Genomic DNA, 20,955 nt, shown 5'->3' on the forward strand with positions numbered 1-20,955 from the left:
ACGTAACATTCCGTATGACCCAGAGATTCCATTCCTATGTGTATACCCAAGAGAAATGGAAATACATAACCACACATGAACTGGTATATGAATGTTTATTGTAGCCTTTTTCATAAAACACAAAAGTGAGAAACCTTCCAAATGTCTATCAGTGGACAAATGCATAAATAAATTGTGCTATATCCATACAGTGGAGTGTCATTTGGTCTTTACAAAGGAATGGAGTGTTGGCATGCTGCAACACAAGTGAGGCTTGAAAACATTATACTAAGTGAAAGAAGCCAGAGAAGACCACATGGTATATGATTCCACTCACGTGAATGTCCAAAATGGGGACATCTATAGAGATGTAGATTAGTGGGTATTGTAGGGCTTGGGTGGCAGGACTGAGGTTTAGGAGTGAAAGCTGAACAATATGGGGTTCCTTCCTAAGGTGGCGAAATGCTCTAAAATTTACTATGGTGATAGTTGCATATATCTGTGCTCATACTAAAAACCCTTGAATTGTACACTTTGGGGGAATCATTTTACTCTATTTCAGTTAAGCTATAAAAAAAACAAAATATTCCAAAAGAAGTTTGTCACATTTAATAGGAAGAGACCAGGTTTCTATAGGTGGCATCCCTTCCAGCCCTCCTTCCTCCTCTTATTTTCCTGTTGCACTCCAAACACAAGGTTAGGAGTTTGACAGATGTGCTGCCAACATTCTTTAGAGTTAACACCATCTTCTAGCGTTCTGAACTCCAGATGAAAAAGATGTGGCAGGGGCTGGAGTTAGCAAGAAACCATTTCTCTGAACCAGTGACCAAAACCATTTCACTGAAACCATACCAAGCATATGGTTTTCAGTGAACTAGTGGTAAAAACAAAACCTAGTAGGCAGCTAGCTAAATCCTCTCTCAATAATGCACACTCTGCTGGAGGAGTGAAGAAACCTCATTGTGACAGACCTGGTAGCTCTGGAATTAGGTTGCCTAGACTTCTAAGCAGATCTGCTCTTCTGGAGCACAGCCCTTGGTGCTCTGCAAGAGGCCAGGAAAGCCTTTTGGTTGGCTTATATGAAGACAGCTGAGTGCTGTCTGCGCCAGTCTGTAACTGTCATGTGGAAGAATCCAGCAAGCATATCACACATACCTGTGAATGTGTCACCTAAGTGCACAGTGTGCTCAAGAATCCATTTTCATTAACAGTAGCAAACATTTCATTATTTAAACTTACCAACCTCTTCTCATTTTCAATCATTCTGATCATCAGATTTTTTTTTTAAGCACATGGTCAAAATGTACCTAAGTATTTGAATGGAAAGATAGGTGACAAAATCAGGTTTTGGGAAACATTTTTCCATTTTTATCAGTGTGTGAATTTTTAATAAGTATGGGACATAAAAGCATTAAAGGAAGTAAGAATATTTTAATGAACAAGTTTCAGCAGTTTGATTTATAACAATTTTAAAGAAGCCTATTAATTTTTGATAGATTCAATTTTTTAAAACAAGGAAATTCCTTATGAGTGACATGTAAATGGTATCTGGCATTTTATCATACAATAAATTCCATCCATCCACTGCAGTTTTCTAATTAAGTCAATGTGAAAGTACACTTAAAATTGTTTTTTATTTATCTTGCTTTATTTACTTGAGTGGAAGAGAGAAAGACAGGGAACTCTCATCCACTGGTTCCCTCCCAAAAACCTGCAACTGCCAGGGCTGGGCCAGGCTAAGCCAGGAGCCGAGAACCCAATCCGCATGTTCTATGTGGATAGCAGGGACCCAGATACTTGAGCCATCATCTGTTGCCTTCCAGAGTTTGCATTACCAGGAATCTGGATTTGGGAGCAGAGCCAGGACTCAAATCCAGGCACTCTGCTGTATGGTGCAGGCATCCCGAGAGGCATCTTAACTGCTAGCCCAAAGACCTGTTTCAGCAAGTATTTGTTTTTAATGTTTCACATACTGTTCCTATATGATGCCTTAATACAGTAAACTAAACTAAACTAAACTAAAATGTTTTAGCAAGTTCCAAGTTTCTCAGCTTGACAACTATTTCTGCTATAACACACTAAAATCCTGTTAAAATGGATCATTACTTAAATTGTTAGTATTAACAGCCATAATACAACCTAGCAAGAGTTTTTTTCCTTGCAATTATTCTCTGCCAGCTGTTTCAGTGGTTTGAACCTCCAGGAGATGATTGGTAATTTTTTTATTAGTGTTTTTGGTTGTCACGATGATGGGAGATGTTGTTGGGCCAGCTAGTCTGTAAATTCAGCCCAATCCAGTAGATTTCAGTCTTCATGTAACAGCTGCTCACAGTACTTGGTGCTTCCAACTCCTGATCTTCTCAAAGGTATAGAGGACAAGTAGCTCTTGAAGCTGTAGCCTCCTTTTTTTTTTTTTTTTAAACCCAAGTCACTTACCACCTGCCCCTCTGCCATTTTGCCTTCTAAGTATTTCTTGAAATCACTTATCCTCTGATGCCTTCTCTGTCATTCTCACTTTCATAGTGAATTCCTATCTTTTTTAAAATTCCTTTGCTGTCAGTCCAGTGGTTGCAAAGGAAGAAGAGACCACGAAGTAATCAATCTGCTATGCTTAACAACTCAGTTGGATATAATATCTCCTCCTAGAGGGGGTGGAGAATGTTCTTAGGTGTTTTGGGAAAAAAGATGACAAGCTGGTATAAGGGCACCTCATTTGTACTTACCTAGATTTGCTAACCATACTGCTGTGTGTGAACCCACCCAAAATTCCAGTAGCACCCATTTACAACAATGATTTATGTATAATTCGTAGTCATCAGTTCATCCCAGGCTTGGAATTTATTTCAGTGTAAGCAGTGTGTTGAACTTTTAACATTTTCTGTGATTGAGAGTACTTTGAACCTAGCTTTTATTCAGAAATAACAATGAAAATAGTGTCAAAGCTCCTTATTATTGAAAGGAAGAAAATACTGAATAAACTGTTTTCTCATTCTAGCATTCAGCTTTGTTACATGTTTTTTCTTCATATGAACAGATACTTTGGTAAAAGGTCCCAGTGGGATTGTAGAGGGGCATCAAATCTTAATGAGCTGCACCAACTATTAAGTGACATAATGATTAGAAGATTAAAGACTGAAGTTTTAACCCAACTGCCCCCTAAAATCAGACAGCGTATTCCCTTTGATCTTCCATCAGCAGCAGCCAAGGTGAGAACCCAAGGTTTGATTGAAACTCTTATTTTATTTTAAATCATTTAAAATTTATATTATTGAAGATTATACATATTTCATATTTCACAGAAGGAAAAGTGCTTTCTTAAAATAAGTTTAATTAATAGAACATATGAATTGGTTTTTGTATCATTTCAGGAAGAGAGCAGAAAGAATTTAATTTTAGTCATGAAATATGTGAACAGATATAATATTCTAGTGATTAAAAAATTTCTGCAGAATATAGAAAAAAGGTATTTCAATTGCAAAGAAGCTTTAATATGAAGAATTCTAAGCATCTATAGGATTCTATATTAACAAGGGAAATTTTGTTTCTTGCTGTACATTTTTTTTTTAATTATGAATAGCTGTCTTCAGACTAACTTGGATGCAGTTCTGTTCTTAAATTCCTGAAACTGTGATTATGGTATAAGATGTGAAAATCAGAAAGCCAGAGTATATTTTGTCTATTCCTTCTCTATTTTTACTTCTCGGGGGTGCAGTGCTTATGTATTCTCTGACATGACTTTGTGCATAAAGAGTTTTTTTTGTTTTTTTATCTTGAAAGCCTAGAGTATGCATTTTGTAAACGTTGACCAATATGCTATTTCTAAAATAAGAATGATCCAGTTTTTAGATTATTTTAGGATTAGAAAGAAAATAAAATGGAGAATCAATATATGATTATATTACATTTTACTTAACTGAAACTGGCTGGTCTTTATGTTTCTTTAAATAAAAATCATATCTTATTTATCATTGTTTTTTATAAAAAATACTTTGCTACCATGTATATTTTCATAACATTCATGCTTTCTTATTTTAAAATTAAAATTTTATTTTCTCTTTAAAAAATATTTCTTATTTGGGTGGGCATTGTGAAGCTGCAAGTTAAGACTCTGCTTAGGACTCCTGCCTCCCATTTCAGAGTGCTGCTTCGAGACCTAACTGCTCAGCTTCCAATCCAGCTCCCTGCTAATGTGCCTAGGAAGCAGCAGAAGATAGCTCAACTCCTTGAGTCCCTTGAGTACCCACATGGGAAATTGGATGGATTTCTTGGCTCTGGTTTTAGCCTGACCAACGCTGTTATGGCAATTTAGAGAATAAACCAGCAGATGGAAGATCCTTCTCTCTGTCATTCTCTGTTTCTCTCTCTCTCTCTCTCTCTCTCTCTCTCTCTCTCGTCACTTTGCATTTCAAATAAATAAATCTTTTGTAAAAATTTCTCGTTAAGAGGAAGCTGTAATTGTTCAATTTATGGTGCTAGCAAAGGGCTTTGTTTTCACCCACAACTTGATGTTGGTTTCTATAATTGGCATGAACATGTCACTGACCTAACTCTGTGCTTATGTTTCTCAGTGAATATGTTGGTATCTTTGGGAATTTTTAAAAATACCTTTCTGTGCAGAAAAGAGAAAAAGTAGGATATGATTCATGTTTGCATTAATTGTTCTGTTCTTTGTGCTATATTCCTTAACAATGTTATTTTCTTCCATGTAGGAATTAAATGCCAGCTTTGAAGAGTGGGAAAAATTAATGAAATCTCCAAATTCAGATGCCACAGTGACTGTCATGGGGTTGATTACACGCATGTTTAAGCAGACTGCTATTGCCAAGGTATTCATTGCTTAGCCCTCATGTATTTATTTGTCTTCATGCAAATTTTTCTTTTTATTATAATTTTTTAAGTAAACAGGTTACCTATAAATTGTAATATGTCTTTACCATTTTTTAAACTGTTTTGGAAAAAAATCAGACATATTCAAAGTATATAAGAGTATGATAAATATCACTATATCTATCCATATATTGATTATTTCCAGTTTACAGGTATGCTTTGATGAAGGAGTATAGAATTATATTTTATATTTGCTCCTTTAGAAGACAAGCATATATTAATTTTTTTCTAAAGATTTATTTTACTTAAAAGTCAGAAAGGGAAGGAGAGGCAGAGAGAGAGAGAGAAGGGGGGGGTGTCCTCCATCCGCTGGTTCATTCCTCAATTGGCTGCAACAGCCAGAGCCACACCGATCTGAGGCCAGGAGCCAGGAGCCTCCTCTAGGTCTCCCACATGGGTACAAGGGCCCAAGGACTTGGGCCATCTTCCACTGCTTTCCCAGGCCATAGCAGAGAGCTGGATTGAAAGTGGAGCAGCTGGGTCTCGAACCAGCGTCCATATGGGATGCCGGCACTGCAGGCAGTGGCTTAACCTGCTACACCACAGCACTGGCCCTAATTATATTCATTTGTTATTGTTTTTATTTTTAATTAGTTTTCAGCAGATTCAATATGGTTTATAGATATAATTCTAAGAACATATGGTATTCCCTTCCTACCACCCTCCTCCCCCTCACTTTCTCCCATCCTCTTTCCTTCTCCCCTTCTTTCCATAATTTCTTAGTTTTTTAGATAATTTACATTGCAAGAAAAGTGTAACAAGTTAAAAGCAAAAAGACCCTAGTTTAATGGGAATATGGACAACGGCTATAAACAATAAATGAATGGAAAAATGACCCTTTTACCCACATATAATAAATTTCAAAGAAATCACAAATCATTAAAACTATGCTAGTATAAAATTCTTAAAAATTGGCTTGACAAAGGTATAAAACAATGTTTCACAAAACTATATTTGCAGCAATACTACTACACATAGACATTTTTTTCTTTCTTGTGTGTTTCTTTAAATTTTAGCTAGCACTTACAAGGGAAACATGCAGTATTTGTCTTTCTGGGTCTGGCTTATTTCACTCAACATGTCCTCCAGTTGTATCCATTTTGCTGCAAAAGGTAGAATTACATTCTTTTTATGGCTGAATAATATTCCATTGGGTATATATACCACATTTTATTTTATCCCTTCATCTGATGAACAAACTTTGGCTGATTCCAAATTTTGGCTATTGTGAACAGTGCTGCTATAAACATGGTGGTGCAGGTATCTCTTTGATACAGTGTATTCATATCTTTTGTGTATATACCCAGTGGTGGGTTTGCTGGATCATATGGCGAGACTATTTCTAGTTTTTTAAGAAATCTCTATACTGTTTTCCACCGAGGCTGTACTAATTTACATTCTCTTTCTCCATATCCAAATATTAATGTTTATTATCAGCTTTTGTCATGGTTTTACTGCATAATTACTGAACATTATCTTTTTAAAAAGTTTGTCTATCAGCTCATTAATTTTTTGTAAGTCAAAAATTAGAGAGTGTTAGAGTTTTAAACTCTTTGTATGATGATCAAGTAAGCTCATCATATATTGTTATATTTGTTTTTACCTGCATGATAAACTTATAAGTTAATTAGTGATATACTTTTCAATTTTGGGACTTTTCATAACAATTTTCTACCTGAGGATTACTGAGGTATAATTTACATGATGTGAAATTTGCCTTTTAAAATGTGTGATTGAATGAGGCTTGACAAATGTGTATAGTTTTGTGACTGTCACTGTGGTCAAGACAAAGAATGTTTCAGTCATGCGAGAAAGGTCCCTCATACACCGTAAAAGTCACTTCCCCCTCACTCAACCCTAGACCATGGTACTGCACAGATCTACCTTCTATCACTATAGTTTTGTACATTCCACAATGTCAGAAAAATAGAATCAGATTACTTGAATGAAACCTTGTGTCTGGCTTATTATTATTTGCAAAAATTTTTGAGATTGATATAGATTGCTTCATATGTCATTACTGATTTACCTTTTATTGCTACCTTTATAGCTTCTAACATATGGGACTATTATTGTTTTTCTGTTCTATCATCATTTAATAAACATTTGCAATATTACCAGTTTGGACTATTATGAATAAAAGTAGTATAATCATTCATGGACATCCTTGTACAGATATATTTTCATCTTCCTTAGGCAAATACCCAGGGATAGAAGTGCTAGATCATAAGAGAAGTATGGTCTAATTTCATTAAAAACTGCCATATTGTTTTACAAAGTGCATTTTGCATCCATTGGCATTGTATGAGAGTTCCATTTATTCCACATCTTTGTCAGCCAATTAGTACTGCATATTTTTAATTTTAGTCATTCTTGTAGATATATGATAGTATTGTGGTTTTAATTTTCCTTGCTCTAATGACTAATTATGTTGAGGGTATCTTCATGTGCTTTTTGGCTATTCACTTTCTTTTGTGAGGTATCTGTTCAAGTTGATATAATACATACAATATAATACAATATTTACATTGTACGATAAGGACTTTATATATTTTGGAAGCAAGCTCTATCTTCTTTTAAAAAAAGGATTTTATTTATTTACTTGAGTAGTAGAGTTACAGAGAGAAGGAGAGACAGAAAGAGAGGTCTTCCATCTGTTAGTTCACTCCCCAAATGGCCACAATGGCTGGAGCTGGGCTGATCCAAAGTCAGGAGCCAGGAGCTGCTTCTGCATCTCCTAAGTGGGTGTAGGCACCCAAGCACTTGAGCCATCTTCTACTGTTTTCCCAGGCCATGGCAGAGAGCTGGATCAGAAGAGTGTCTGGGACTAGAACCAGCACCCCTCTGGGATGCCAGCACCACAGGCAGAGGCTTAGCCCATTACGCCACAGTGCTGGCCCCTATCTGTTTATCTTTCGCAAATATTTCCTCCAATTCTAGATTGCATTTTTATTTTCTTCACATTGTTTTCCAAAGAACAGAAGTTTTAACTTTGCATAATCTAGTGTGTCATTTTATTTTCTTTTTTAATCCTAAGAAGTAAAATATTTACATAGTCTAATCTCACAAAGGTATTCTCTCTTTTTATTTTTTTAACTTTCATTTTATTTGAAAGGCCAAGAGACAGAGATAGAAATCTTACATCTACTGGTTTATGCCCCAAGTGTCTGCAACAGCCAGTGCTAAGCCAAGGCACAGCCTGGAACTCAATCCCATGTGGTGATAGGAATCCACTTACTTGAGCCATCAACTACTTCTTACCAGGGTGTGTATTAGCAGGAGGCTGGAACTGAAAATGGAGCAAGGACTTGAACCCAAGCACTCTAGTACAGGACACAGGGGACCCAAGACTGTCTTAACTGCTGTGCCAAGTGCTCACTCCAAGATGTTCTCATATTTTATTCTAAAAGTGCCATCACTTTAGATTATAAGTGTAAGTTTTGGAACTATGTTGAGTTAATTTTCTACATGGAGCAAAGTAAAGATAGCTCAGTTTTTAAAATTTTTTTTTGCATATGAATTTCAGTTGTTCCTTGTTGGAAAGACCATTTTTCTCTCATTAAATTTCCTGGCACCTTTATTGAATATCAGTTTGTCATATTTGTGTGTTTCTCTGAACTATTCTGTTTCATTCATTTTTCCATCTAACTTAATACTTGGCTTAATGACTATACCTTTATAGTAAATCTTGAAATTACATAGTGTTCACCCACTACTCTATCCTCTTTTTTTTATTTATTTATTTATTTTTTTTTTTGACAGGCAGAGTGGACAGTGAGAGAGAGAGACAGAGAGAGAAAGGTCTTCCTTTGCCGTTGGTTCACCCTCCAATGGCCGCCGCTGCAGCCGGCGCACCGCGCTGATCCGATGGCAGGAGCCAGGATCCAGGTGCTTTTCCTGGTCTCCCATGGGGTGCAGGGCCCAAGCACCTGGGCCATCCTCCACTGCACTCCCTGGCCATAGCAGAGAGCTGGCCTGGAAGAGGGGCAACCGGGACAGAATCCGGCGCCCCGACCGGGACTAGAACCCGGTGTGCCGGCGCCGCAAGGTGGAGGATTAGCCTATTGAGCCACGGCGCCGGCCTACTCTATCCTCTTTCTAAATTGTTTTGTAATTTTATGGATCCTTTGCTTTTCCATATGAATTTTAGATTCAGCTTGTCAAGTACATGTAATTTTCATTGGAATTGTGTTGGATCTATAGATTAATTTGGAATAATTGACTTCTTAATAATATTTGGTATTCTGATCCATGAAGACATTATCTCTCTCCTTTAATTTAGCTCTCCTTTAATTTCTCCCCACTGCAATTTCTAGTTTTCTTGAATATATCTTGTTAGATTTACCCTTACATCTTTCGTACTTTTTGGGCTCCTGAAAATAGTGTTTTTTGAAATTTAAATTTCCAATTCTTCATTACTTAGTATTGATTTTCATTTATTCTGTGACCTTGGTGAAATCCCTTTATTAGTTCTTGAGGCTTTTTTGTTCATTCTGGAACATAGAGGATCAGTTTGCACATAAAGACATGTTTACTTTTTCCTTATGATCATATGCCTTCTATTTATTTTTCTTGCCTGTCATATTAAAGGACTAGTAGCACAATTCTGAATCGAAATGATGGACTGAGCAGCCCTGTCTTGCAAGCAGTCTCATTCAGTCTTTCCCCAATAATTATGATGTTATTGTTAAGTTTTGTAAAGGTGACCTTTCTCTCATAGAGGAAATTTCCTTCTTTTACTAGTTTGTTAAGAAGAGAGGTGAGACATGTGAATGTTTTTTCCTTTGCAAGAGCAGGTGAGGAAGAGTTGGCCACCATAAAAGTAAATGAGAATAGCTAGAATTCTAACAGCTGTAAAGGCTGAGCCTCTGCCTTATGTAGTGACAGAAGTTCTGACACAGGGGGATCCACAGTCATTTTATTTCCATGGGCCTCCTTCAGGTACAAACTAGAAGACTAAAGAATGCCTCCATTAGTGGAGCACAAGTTCAAAACCTTACCAGAACTCTTTTCTATACTAAATCAAACCCTAAAGCTACTGTGGAAGAGGCAGATTCCTTTCTTCCTCAGCCTTCAAAATCTAGGCTAGAATCCACTGCTTCTGGAGGTACATTAGGGAAAAAAATTGTCTACTCCTGCAAGTGAGCAGAAAACCCTCAGAGCCTTGACTGGCATAAGGCCATGACCTTGTACTGCTGGGTGGGGTGGGGAAGGGGATACAGCAGAAGCCTCTACAGGACCACCCATAGTTACAAGGTATAGTTCAAGGGCAGGGGACAGGAAAATGAGAAAGTCTGACCCTTAAGATCCAGTTGCAACAAACAGCCTATACCCTTATGCTGAACTGTTATCAAGAGGCCCTCTGCCCCCACCATAAAGTTAGCACTGATAAAACTTCAAGATCAGTCTACCTTTGGGAGAGAGAGAGATGCCTCTGTAATGCAGTATGTAGGACTGCTGAAAGCTGAGAGTGCAGCAGGAAAACTTAGCAAAACCCTTGGCAGAAACTCTCACAACACAAAGTAGAAGTGTCCCATTGCCAGGGGAATTTGGAGTTCATGGTGCACTAAAGGTAAATGTAACAGGAAACCTAAAAACAACTCAATAATGACAATACTGATTCTGCTTCACCCCTGCCCCAATACTGTCACCCTGACAAGTGTCATGTACTCAATGTATACTGTTCTTCACACATAATTTCTAGCATTCAGTTGAAATTGAGAAGTAAACAGACCAAAAAACCTTCAAAATGAAAGGGATTGGGAGAGAAAGAGAGAAATAAGGCAGTCAATAAAGTCAGATTCAGAAATGACCCAGATTATAGAACTATTAGAAAAAGATTTTTAAAATAGCCCTAAATATGTTAAAGGATTTTATAGAAAAGTAAACAACATGCATGAAAATTTAGGGAACTGCAGAAGTAATATGGAAACTATAAATTGATAAAATGGAAATATCAGAAATGAAAAACAGTAGCAGAGGTAAGGATCAGTCAATAGTAGAGATACAAACAAGAATCTAAATATCCTAGATATTTGTCCTAGAGAAATGACAAATTAGTTTCACATAAATACCTTTGTAGAATGTATGTATAATAGTCAAATGTTTGGTAACAACCCAAAACAAATTCTAGTATTTTTATACAAGGGAATACGCGATGAAAAGGAATGAACAATTGGTAAATGAAACAAATTGAAGGACTCTCAAAAACATTATGCTTTTGTATCCAGTAGCTACAGTTTATATACAGTTTGACACCATTTATAACATTTTCAAAGTGACAGAATTATACTGATAGAAAACAGTAATGATAACAATATCACTTTTCTGGTATTGTTAATATGCTATAATTATATAAGAAGTTATCGTTATTAACTTACTTAAAAGTACGTAGGGGGCCGATGCCATGGCTCACTTGATTAATCCTCTGCCTGCAGTGCTGCCATCCCGTATGGGTGCCAGGTTCTAGTCCTGGTTGCTCCTCTTCCAGTCCAGCTCTCTGCTGTGGCCCAGAAGGGCACTAGCACCCGCGTGGGAGACCAGGAAGAAGCACCTGGCTCCTGGCTTCAGATGGGCATAGCTCTGGCCGCAGCAGCCATTTGAGGAGTGAACCAACGGAAGGAAGACCTTTCTCTCTGTCTCTCTGTCTTTCTCTTTGTCTCTTTCTCTCTGTCTCACTGTCTAACTCTATCTGTCAAATTAAAAAAAAAGTACTCAGGAAGTTTCTATATTATTTTTACAACTTCACGTGCACGTAAAATTATTTTTAGGTAAAAAATATTTAAAATGTACATATAATGGACCCAGTAAAGCAATCTAATGACAGAAAAAACATTCTAAATAAATACAAAAGTGGGAAAAAGGAGCAAAGATGAACTGGGATGAACAGAAAACAACTAGTATATGGTAGACTTAAATCCAGGTATGTAACTAAGTATATTAAATGCATTAGATTTAATTTAATGAAATTATATTAAATTGAGGCTGGTGATGCGGCACTGTAGGTTAAGCTGCTGCTTGTGATGCCGGCATTCTATTTCACAGTGCTGGTTGTAGTCCCTGTTGCTCTGCTTCCTACCCAGCTTCTTGCTAATTGCCTAGTGAGGCAGTACATGATGACCCCACTACTTTGTCCCTGGCCATCCTTGTGGGAGGCCCAGATGAATTCTTGGCTCCTGGCTTTGGCCTAAACCAGCCTTGGCTGTGGCAGCCATTTGAGGAGTGAAACAACAGATGGAAGCACATGTTTTCTCTGTCTCTGTTCTGTCTTTCTGTCTGTCTCTCTCTCTTGGTCCCTCTGTTTCTGACACTCAGCCTTTTAAACAAGATAGGGTACATTCAGTGACTGTAGACTGACATTCTGCCTTTCAATAAATAAGTTAATACAAAATTAATAAAAAATAAATAATAAAAATTTGAGAAATCTTCACTTATAAATAAATAAATCGTATAAAATCTAAATCCACAAATTAAAAGGCAGTGATTTTCATATTACATAAACCTTATGTCTACAAAAAACTATCTGTAGATGTAAAGGCTAAAGTGAAAACTAAATAGATGGTAATGATATATCATGTAAGCAATAACCTAAAGAAAGCTAAAGTAGATATATTAATAGCACATAATGTGACTTCAAAACAAAGAAAGGGTCAAAGAGGAGCATTACATAATGATAAAGGAGTCGATTCATTTGAAAGACTGCTATAGATAATACTCCTGGGTGTGTGTGTATACACAGCAGAGTTTGTAGTTTCATAAAGAATTTTCAAAACTGAAATAAAAAATCTGAAATTATATATGGAGACATCAAAACTCTTTCCCTAATAAATCATAAAACAACTAAGTGAAAAAATCCAGTAAGGTGCTAAAATTAATACCATCAACCAATTTGACATTTATAGAACATTGTATCCAACAACAGCAGAGTCTATATACTTCTCAATGGCACAAGGAACACTGACTAAGAAACATAAAAGGATTGAAGTCACACAAAACTCAGACTACATGATAGAAAAGCTTATAAATTTACAATAACCAAGACTTTGAGGTATTCTGATAAGGATAGACATATAAATCAATGAGCCAGAAAAGAATCAAGAAATAGAACCTCACATAGGGTTGATAAAAGGAGAAAAAAATAACTCAATGGGTAAGTGATAAATGGGTAAATGATGGTTTTTTTCAACAGATGATAGTAGGATAATTAGATAACCATGGTGGGGGGGGGAAAGGAGCCATATCATCATTTTACATCATACATGAAAATGAACTTGAGGGTGAGTGTTGTGATGTATCAGGTTAAGCCACCACTTGAGATGCCAGCATTACATATCAAAAGACTAGTTCTAGTCCTGGGCTTCTGCTTCTAATCCACCTTCCTTTTTGTTTCTTTAATGATTTATTTGTTTATTTGAAAGAAAGAGTTGGGCCCAGCACTGTGGATTAGCTGGTAAATCCATTGCCTGCAATGCTGTCATCCCATATAGGGGCTGGTTCCAGGACCGGTTGCTCCACTTCCAGTCCAGCTCTCTGCTATGGCCTGGGAAAGCAGTGGAAGATGGCCCAAGTCATCAAGCCCTTGCACTGTTCTGGCCGTTGTGGCCGTCTTGGGAGTGAACCAGCAGATGCTCCTGCCTCTCTGTAATGCTGCCTTTTAAATAAATAAATGAATCTTGAAAATAAACAAAAAAGGGGGCCGGCGCCTTGGCTCACTTGGTTAATCCTCCACCTGTGGCGCCGGCATCCCATATGGGCACCAGGTTCTGGTCCCGGTTGCTCCTCTTCCAGTCCAGCTCTCTGCTGTGGCCCAGGAAGGCAGTGGAGGATGGCCCAAGTGCTTGGGACCCTGCACCAGCATGGGAGACCAGGAGGAGGCACCTGGCTCCTGGCTTTGGATCAGCGTAGCTCCAGCCGTAGCAGCCATTTGAGGAGTGAACCAACGGAAGGAAGACCTTTCTCTCTTTCTGTCTGTCTGTCTCTCTCTCTTTCTCTCTCTCACTGTCTGTCAAATAAAATAAAAATATAAAAATAAAATAAAGAAAAAAGAGTTACATAGAGAGAGGGAAAGACAGAAAGAGAGGGATGGCTCTACCATCTACCAGTTCATTCCCCAAATTACCGCAACAACCTGGGCTAGACCAGGCTGAAGCCAGAAGCAGGAGCTTCTTCTGGATTTCCCACAGGGGTGACAGGAGCCTAATAACTTGGGCCAATTTTCGCTGCTTTCCCAGGTCATTAGCAGGAAGCTGATTATCCACCTTCCTTCTAATGTACCCTGGGAGGCAGCAGATGATGGCTCAAATGCTAGGGCACCTACCACTCCCCCACATGGGAAAACTGGATGGAATTCCAGTCTCCTGGCTTTACTTAGGCCTGGCTGTTAGGGGTATTTGGGGAATGAACCATCAGATTGAAGATTTCTTCTCTTTTCCCTGTAACTCTGCCTTTCAAATAAATAAATAAAACTTTATTTAGAAGAGAGAAAAAAATTAACTTGGGGACAAGTGTTTGGTGTAGCAGCTAAAATGTCCTTGAGCATACCTGCTTCCCATTTCAGAGTGACTAGTTTGAGTTCTGGATCTTAAGCTTCCAATCCAGCTTACTGATAATGCACACTTTGGGAGGCAGCAGATGATGCCTCAAGTGCTTGAGTCCCTGCCACCCTCATGGGTGACTTGGATAGAGTTCCAGGTTAGCTGTTGCAGGCATTTGGGGAGTGTACCAGCATGTGGAAGATCTCTATCTCTCTATCTGTAGATAGAAAATTAACTTGGAATCATAGTCTTAAATATAAGAGTTAAAATTGTAAAACTCTCACATCCATGCATAAAAATATTCCTAACATTTGTATAGAGCCATTTTTTAGAGAAGATACAAAAATCACACATTTCAAGGGAAAACAATGAGTTTCAAAACTTTTAATCTTATGGTAGGAAAAAATATGGTATATGAAACCCCTTTATGAAAATCAAAACACAACACACAGATTGATGGAAAATATTTGCAATACATTTTGCCCTGCTCTGTTTTCCCATATCATAATCTGGTTGATCATAATTTTTGGTTTGATCAGTGTTCATTGTTTCCAGTAATGACTCTGTTAAACATTTCACAGTTGAGCTATAATTACATTTCTTTTCTTTGACACCTATTGTTTCTCCTGAAGTTAATAACTACCTTGTTTTTTGCTTGTTTACTTACTTAGCTTTCTTTGTACTTGGTATTAATTATACTGACTTCAAAATCCTTGCTTAAGGGAAAGAAAATGTGAATGCATGTGAACTTTTTAGGTCATTTTTTATCTGTGGAAGGAAATCCTAATGGAAAGTTAGAAATGGTGATAATCACTGGGAAATCAGTTACAATTCCTAAGATCTTTTAAGGAAAAGAAAGGAAAATAAAAGTCAAATTTTCCTAAATTGGGTATGTTCTCAAATATTAATAGCAGTCCTTGCCACCCTAATTCTCTAGAACCCCTAGACATTTCTTATTCTCTCTGTGTTGGAACCTCTGTCCCTAACTACCTACATAAACTGGAACTGTATAGGAACTGTATACTTTTTTAAGATTTATTTTATTTACTTGAAAAGCAGAGTTATGGGATGAGGTGTGGGGGGATATAGAGATCTTCCATCCACTGTTTCACTATTTAAATGGCCACAGCAGCTAGGTCTGGCCTAGGCTGAAGCCAAGAGCCAGGAGCTTCATCCAGGTCTCCCACCTGGGTGCAGGGGGCCAAGCAGTTGGGCCATCTGCTGCTTTCCCAGATGCATTAGCAGAGAGCTGGATCAAAGGTGGAGCATCTGGGACATGAACCGGTGCCCATATGGGCTGCTGGCATTACAGGCGCAGCTTAACCCATTATGCCATAATGCCAGCCCCAGAATTGTGTATTTCTAAGGCTAGGCTGCAGCCAGTGGTAATTAGTTCATGGCATTACCACAATGAAATTTAGTATACTTTTCCCAGAAATATTACTGATATGTAATAGTTGAAGTTTAGTAACTATAAATAACACAAATCACCTACATTATAGACTAAATAGGCTTTGCAGGAGGTAGCTAGTTATCATCTATGTTTAATATCATTTTTGCTTAAAAAATGTGCTTCAGAGTTCTCCTAAGCCACACTGAAAATCTACTTGAAATACCACAGATTATACTTTGGTTATTATATTGTATGCATACTTAGTGATGATACTACCATTCTTTGACTGAAGTGCTTTATGGATTAATTCAGTCAATATTTGTTTACTGTGTAGCAAGGTGCTAAGGAAGCATGGTGAACAAGATGTGTCTACCTCTCAGGGAACTTGTAATCTTTTTAGGAAGCCAGTACATTTTACTATAGTAGAGTACTTTTTAAAAAAAGATTTATTTTATTTATTTGAAAGAATTTCAGAAAGAGGTAGAGACAGAGAGAGAGGTCTGCCATCTGCTGGTTCACTCCCCAGATGGCCGCAACAGCTAGAGCTGTGCCCATCTGAAGCCAGGAGCCAGGAGATTCTTATGGGTCTCCCATGTGGGTGCAGGGGCCCAAGCACTTGGGCTATCTTTCTCTGCTATCCCATGCCATAGCAGAGAGCTGGATTGAAAGAGGAGCAGCCGGGACTCGAACCAGCAACCCTATGGGATTGCCGGCGCTTCTGGCCAGGGCTTAACCCGCTTCACCACAGCGCCGGCCCCAGTAGAGTACAGGGTGGGTGCAGGAAAGACGTCCCAAGGAATGAGCAAGTAACATCTATTCAACCAACGATGGAGGGAGTAAAACAGAAAAGAGATAGGGCTAATTGAGTGTATTTCAAGCAGATAGAAACTAGTTTGCACAAATTGACAAAGATTAACCAGAAATGGTACATTTAGGGAGGTCAAAATTGCTGCAATATAGATTGTTAAGCATCAGTTCTCACTGGAACTGGACAGGAGATCTCCAAAAGCAGGGAGCAATCATGAAGGTCACATTTGAGTGCTTGGCATTCAGGCCCAGCCCAGCATAATAGAATGAAATGATTAAGTTTGTATTGGAGAAGGATAACTACAGCTGTGTGAATTATGTGGAAATAAACCTATTGGCAAAGAATCCATTTGGGATACAGCACTGTTAATCTACATTAACAATATTCGTGATCGAGACCAGGGCAATAACTGCCCCACATCTTAACTGGAAAGAAAGAAATTATTCAAGAGGTTCTAAGACAATATTATCAGTAGATGTTGGTGACTGACTGTGTGGAAGGGAAAGAAAAGGTAGAATCCAGATTTCTTGTTTGGTTGACTGGGTTGATGTTTGTGCCATTAACTAGAAAGGGAAAACATAGGAGGTCTATTTTGTGCCCAGACCTCTGTTAAGTAGGTTCTGTGCCAAACTCACCAAGTTCCGAGCTGTTGGATAATAGGTTTCTTTGTACTCTGCAACATCTTCTTAAAAATGCTGTTCTTTTCACTGAATCATTTGAAAATTCTCTGGAGGAATTTAAAGATCATTTGAAACTAGTTAATGATGGTTCATGTAAATTTTGAAAATCTTGATAAGAATAAGGAGAAAATAATGAGTTTTCAGGTAAATTTGGTTTTGTGGGTAAGTGTACACTTATAGGATATTCTCTTTTAAAAGTTGTTTATGTATTTGAAAGGCAGAGTTACTGAGAGAGAGAGAGAGATCTTCCATCTGCTTGTTCACTCCCCAAATGGTCCCAGTGGCTGGGGTTGGTCTGATCCAAAGCCAGGATTCAGGAGCTTCTTCTGAGTCTCCCGTGTGGGTGCAGGGGCCATCTTCTTCTGCTTTCCCGGGCTCATGAGCAGGGAGCTGGATCAGAAGTGGAGCAGCCAGGGCTGGCACCGCGGCTCACTAGGCTAATCCTCCGCCTTGCGGTGCTGGCACACCGGGTTCTAGTCCCAGTCGGGGCACCGGATTCTGTCCCGGTTCCCCCTCTTCCAGGCCAGCTCTCTGCTGTGGCCAGGGAGTGCAGTGGAGGATGGCCCAAGTCCTTGGGCCCTGCACCCCATGGGAGACCAGGAGAAGTACCTGGCTCCTGCCATCGGATCAGCGCAGTGCGCCGGCCACAGCGTGCTGGCCGCGGTGCCATTGGAGGGTGAACCAACGGCAAAGGAAGACCTTTCTCTCTGTCTCTCTCACTGTCCACTCTGCCTGTCAAAAAATAAAAAAAAATAAATTAATTAAAAAAAATCTTATTCTCATCAGATCTTCTAGGGGAGTGAATGCTTTTCCTATCCTTTTCTATGATTGTTTTAACACTGTTTATTAACTGTGGTTACAGAGCACTGGACCTAGAAAGGAACTCTGGTGACTGTCTTTTCTCTTCCTTTGTTGTAGGCAAAGTAATGCCAAAAGTCCCCCAGACAAGTGTGTTTCCATCTATCCTAATGTTACAGATCTCCAGAATAGTTTCTTTCTCTGCTATAATCTTTTATTTTCCTCATAACCTACAACAACTCCTAGGCAGACAGGAATACATACCAGTGCTTCAAATTAGGTAATGTCAGTAAATTAGGTCATATTGATATGATGAAATTTAATACACACACAGTGCTATACTATACAATTATGTATTGGCATATGTCAACTATATGCTTTATAAATAGTTATCCTTGTCTTTTTTTTTTTTAGATTATTTATGTATTTGAGAGAGAGAATTACAGACAGAGGAAGAGACAGAGAGATAAGCCTTCCATCTGTTAGTTCATTCCCAAGATGGCCACAATGGCTAGAGCTGAGCCAATGTGAAGCCAGGAGCCAGGAGCTGCTTCCAGGCCTCCCATGCAGGTGCAGGGGTCCAAACACCTAGGCCATCTTCTACTGCTTTCCCAGGACACAGCAGAGAGCTGTATCCCAAGAAGGGCAGCTGGGACATGAACTGGTGTGCCCATGTGGGATTCCAGCACCACAGGCAGACGCTTAGCCCACTGTGCCACAGCACTGTCCCCCTCGTCTGTCTTTGGAGGTGCTTGAACTTAGAAGGACAAAAGTATGTTTTAAACATGTTTTTTCAAAGTCTCTCTAATGTTATTATATTATGATCTCTTTTCCATGTATTTCTTACTGAAAAGAAATTTAATAATGGCAAACAATAATAATGAAAAGTAGCATATAAAGGAAATAAACCTAAAATAACAGTACCAATAAAAAGTTGATTAGTGGGGCAGGCATTTGGCACAATGTCTTAAGTTGCAGCTTGGGACACCTGTATCCCGTGTTGGAGTGCCTGGTTTGAGTCCAGCTTCTGATCCAGCTTTCTGCTAATGCTTCCTGGGAGGCAGTGGATAATTACTGAAGTGCTTGGGTCCCTGTCACCTGTCTGGAGGAGCTGGATGGAGTTCTGGACTCCTGGCTTCAGGTTGGCCCAGCCCTCACTGTTGTGGGTATTTGGGGGGTGTCTTTCAAATAAAATCAAAGTAAATAAGCTGGCGCCGCGGCTCAGTAGGCTAATCCTCTGTCTTGCGGCGCCAGCACACCGGGTTCTAGTCCCAGTTGGGGCACCGGATTCTGTCCCGGTTGCCCCTCTTCCAGGCCAGCTCTCTGCTGTGGCCAGGGAGTGCAGTGGAGGATGGCCCAAGTGCTTGGGCCCTGCACCCCATGGGAGACCAGGAGAAACACCTGGCTCCTGCCTTTGGATAGGTGCGGTGCGCTGGCCACGGTGGCCAATGGAGGGTGAATCAACGGCAAAGGAAGACCTTTCTCTCTGTCTCTTCACTGTCCACTCTGCCTGTCAAAAAAAAAAAAAAAAAAAAAAAGTAAATAATCTTTCTTAAAAAGTCAGTTAGTGAGGAAATCAGATAATTAGGGAGAATTACTTTTCTTCTGGATCATTATTGTTATTGTTTCATAATATTTCTTGAGAGTACAATGGATTAACTGAACAGATTCTGCAGATTTAAGATCATAATATTCTACTACTAATGAGACATGGAAGTGGTATGTATGGTTTAGCCAGCTCTCAGTTATTTTCAGGTACATTACAGCCTCTCATTTTTAGAGAAAACCACTTTAAAAGAAATGTCAGTTCTTTTCTATGGAAATGATTAAGACTAACCCATAATTTAAAATTTCTTGTCACTTTGGGGATGGCAGCATTCCTTAGTGCCTTAAAAACTATCCAGAAGGCAAATTATTTTAAACATGATTCTATTATGCACAAAGTGTGTTTCCTCTTTAATTGCCCTAGCAGGTGGAACCTTATTTATAATTTTTAGTGATGTAGAATGAGGTCACTGCCGTATCCCCTGCTGCTTAGGGCCTGGGAGGATATGAGACTGAAGAGGGTCCCTTGTGCCAGTTCTGTTGCTTAGGGCAGGGTCCCTGGCTCTAACAGGGTAGTCTGCCTCCTGTTCATTAGTAGAAGCTGCTCAGTAATAATCAGTGCAAAAGTGCAAGTGAAGCAATGATTGTTTTAAAGGATGTATTTATTTATTTAAAAATTAGAGTTAGGGGGAGAGAGAGAGAGAGAGACCTTTCATCTACTGTTTCACCTTTCAAATGACCCCAAATGGTCAGGGCAGGGCTAAGCATAAGCCTGAAGCTTCTTTTGGGTCTCCCACTTGGCTGGCAGGGATCCAAGTACTTGGGCTGTTGTCTACTGCTTTTACCAGGCCATTAGTAGGGAGCTGGATTGGAGCAGCCAGGTAAGAATCGGTACCTGTTTGTGATGCTGCTGTATCAGGCAGCAGTTTACCCCACAATGCTGGTTGCTGATGTTATCATTGTACTGGAGTGAAGAGAGTGTGCTAGCTGTGTAGCAGTGTGGGAAGAAAGAAGGCCTTATTGAAGATTAAGAGGTAACCAATCAAGGAGAAGCAGTGTAAAGTTTTTGAGGTGGTAGGAATGGTGGATTTGGAATCACAAATTGTAGGGTTTGGCCTTAGAGAAGAGAATTACCACTCTTGTTACAAAAGGGAAGGAAGTGAAGATAAGTGAAAGTAATGGGATTTTTGAGGTGATGCTTTTTATTTTCTCTGGGCAGCAAGAGATTTGCGAGCCAGGAGTCACAGGCTCTAATTTTGAAGAAAGTGGGAAAAGGTTGAAGTTGCTTTTTCATTTCACTGAAAAAAAAAAATAATAAAAGAAAACACTTCC

At 38.9% G+C, this 20,955-nt stretch overlaps 1 protein-coding gene across 10 annotated transcripts in view; it reads left to right on the top strand.

Annotated features, from left to right (window-relative positions):
* ZRANB3 (zinc finger RANBP2-type containing 3) overlaps positions 1 to 20,955 on the top strand; it is a 294,900-nt gene that overhangs the window by 197,111 nt on the left and 76,834 nt on the right. For all 10 annotated transcript variants that reach the window (XM_070070994.2, XM_089329275.1, XM_070070993.2 and 7 more), the window contains 2 exons: positions 3,014 to 3,185; positions 4,689 to 4,805. In XM_070070994.2, the coding sequence (XP_069927095.2) occupies positions 3,014 to 3,185; positions 4,689 to 4,805 (289 nt within the window). The remainder of the gene's footprint in view (positions 1 to 3,013; positions 3,186 to 4,688; positions 4,806 to 20,955) is intronic.

The sequence above is a fragment of the Oryctolagus cuniculus genome, chromosome 3 (assembly GCF_051225735.1).
Source record: "Oryctolagus cuniculus isolate XC-2025 breed Fujian yellow rabbit chromosome 3, ASM5122573v1, whole genome shotgun sequence".
NCBI lineage: Eukaryota > Metazoa > Chordata > Mammalia > Lagomorpha > Leporidae > Oryctolagus > Oryctolagus cuniculus.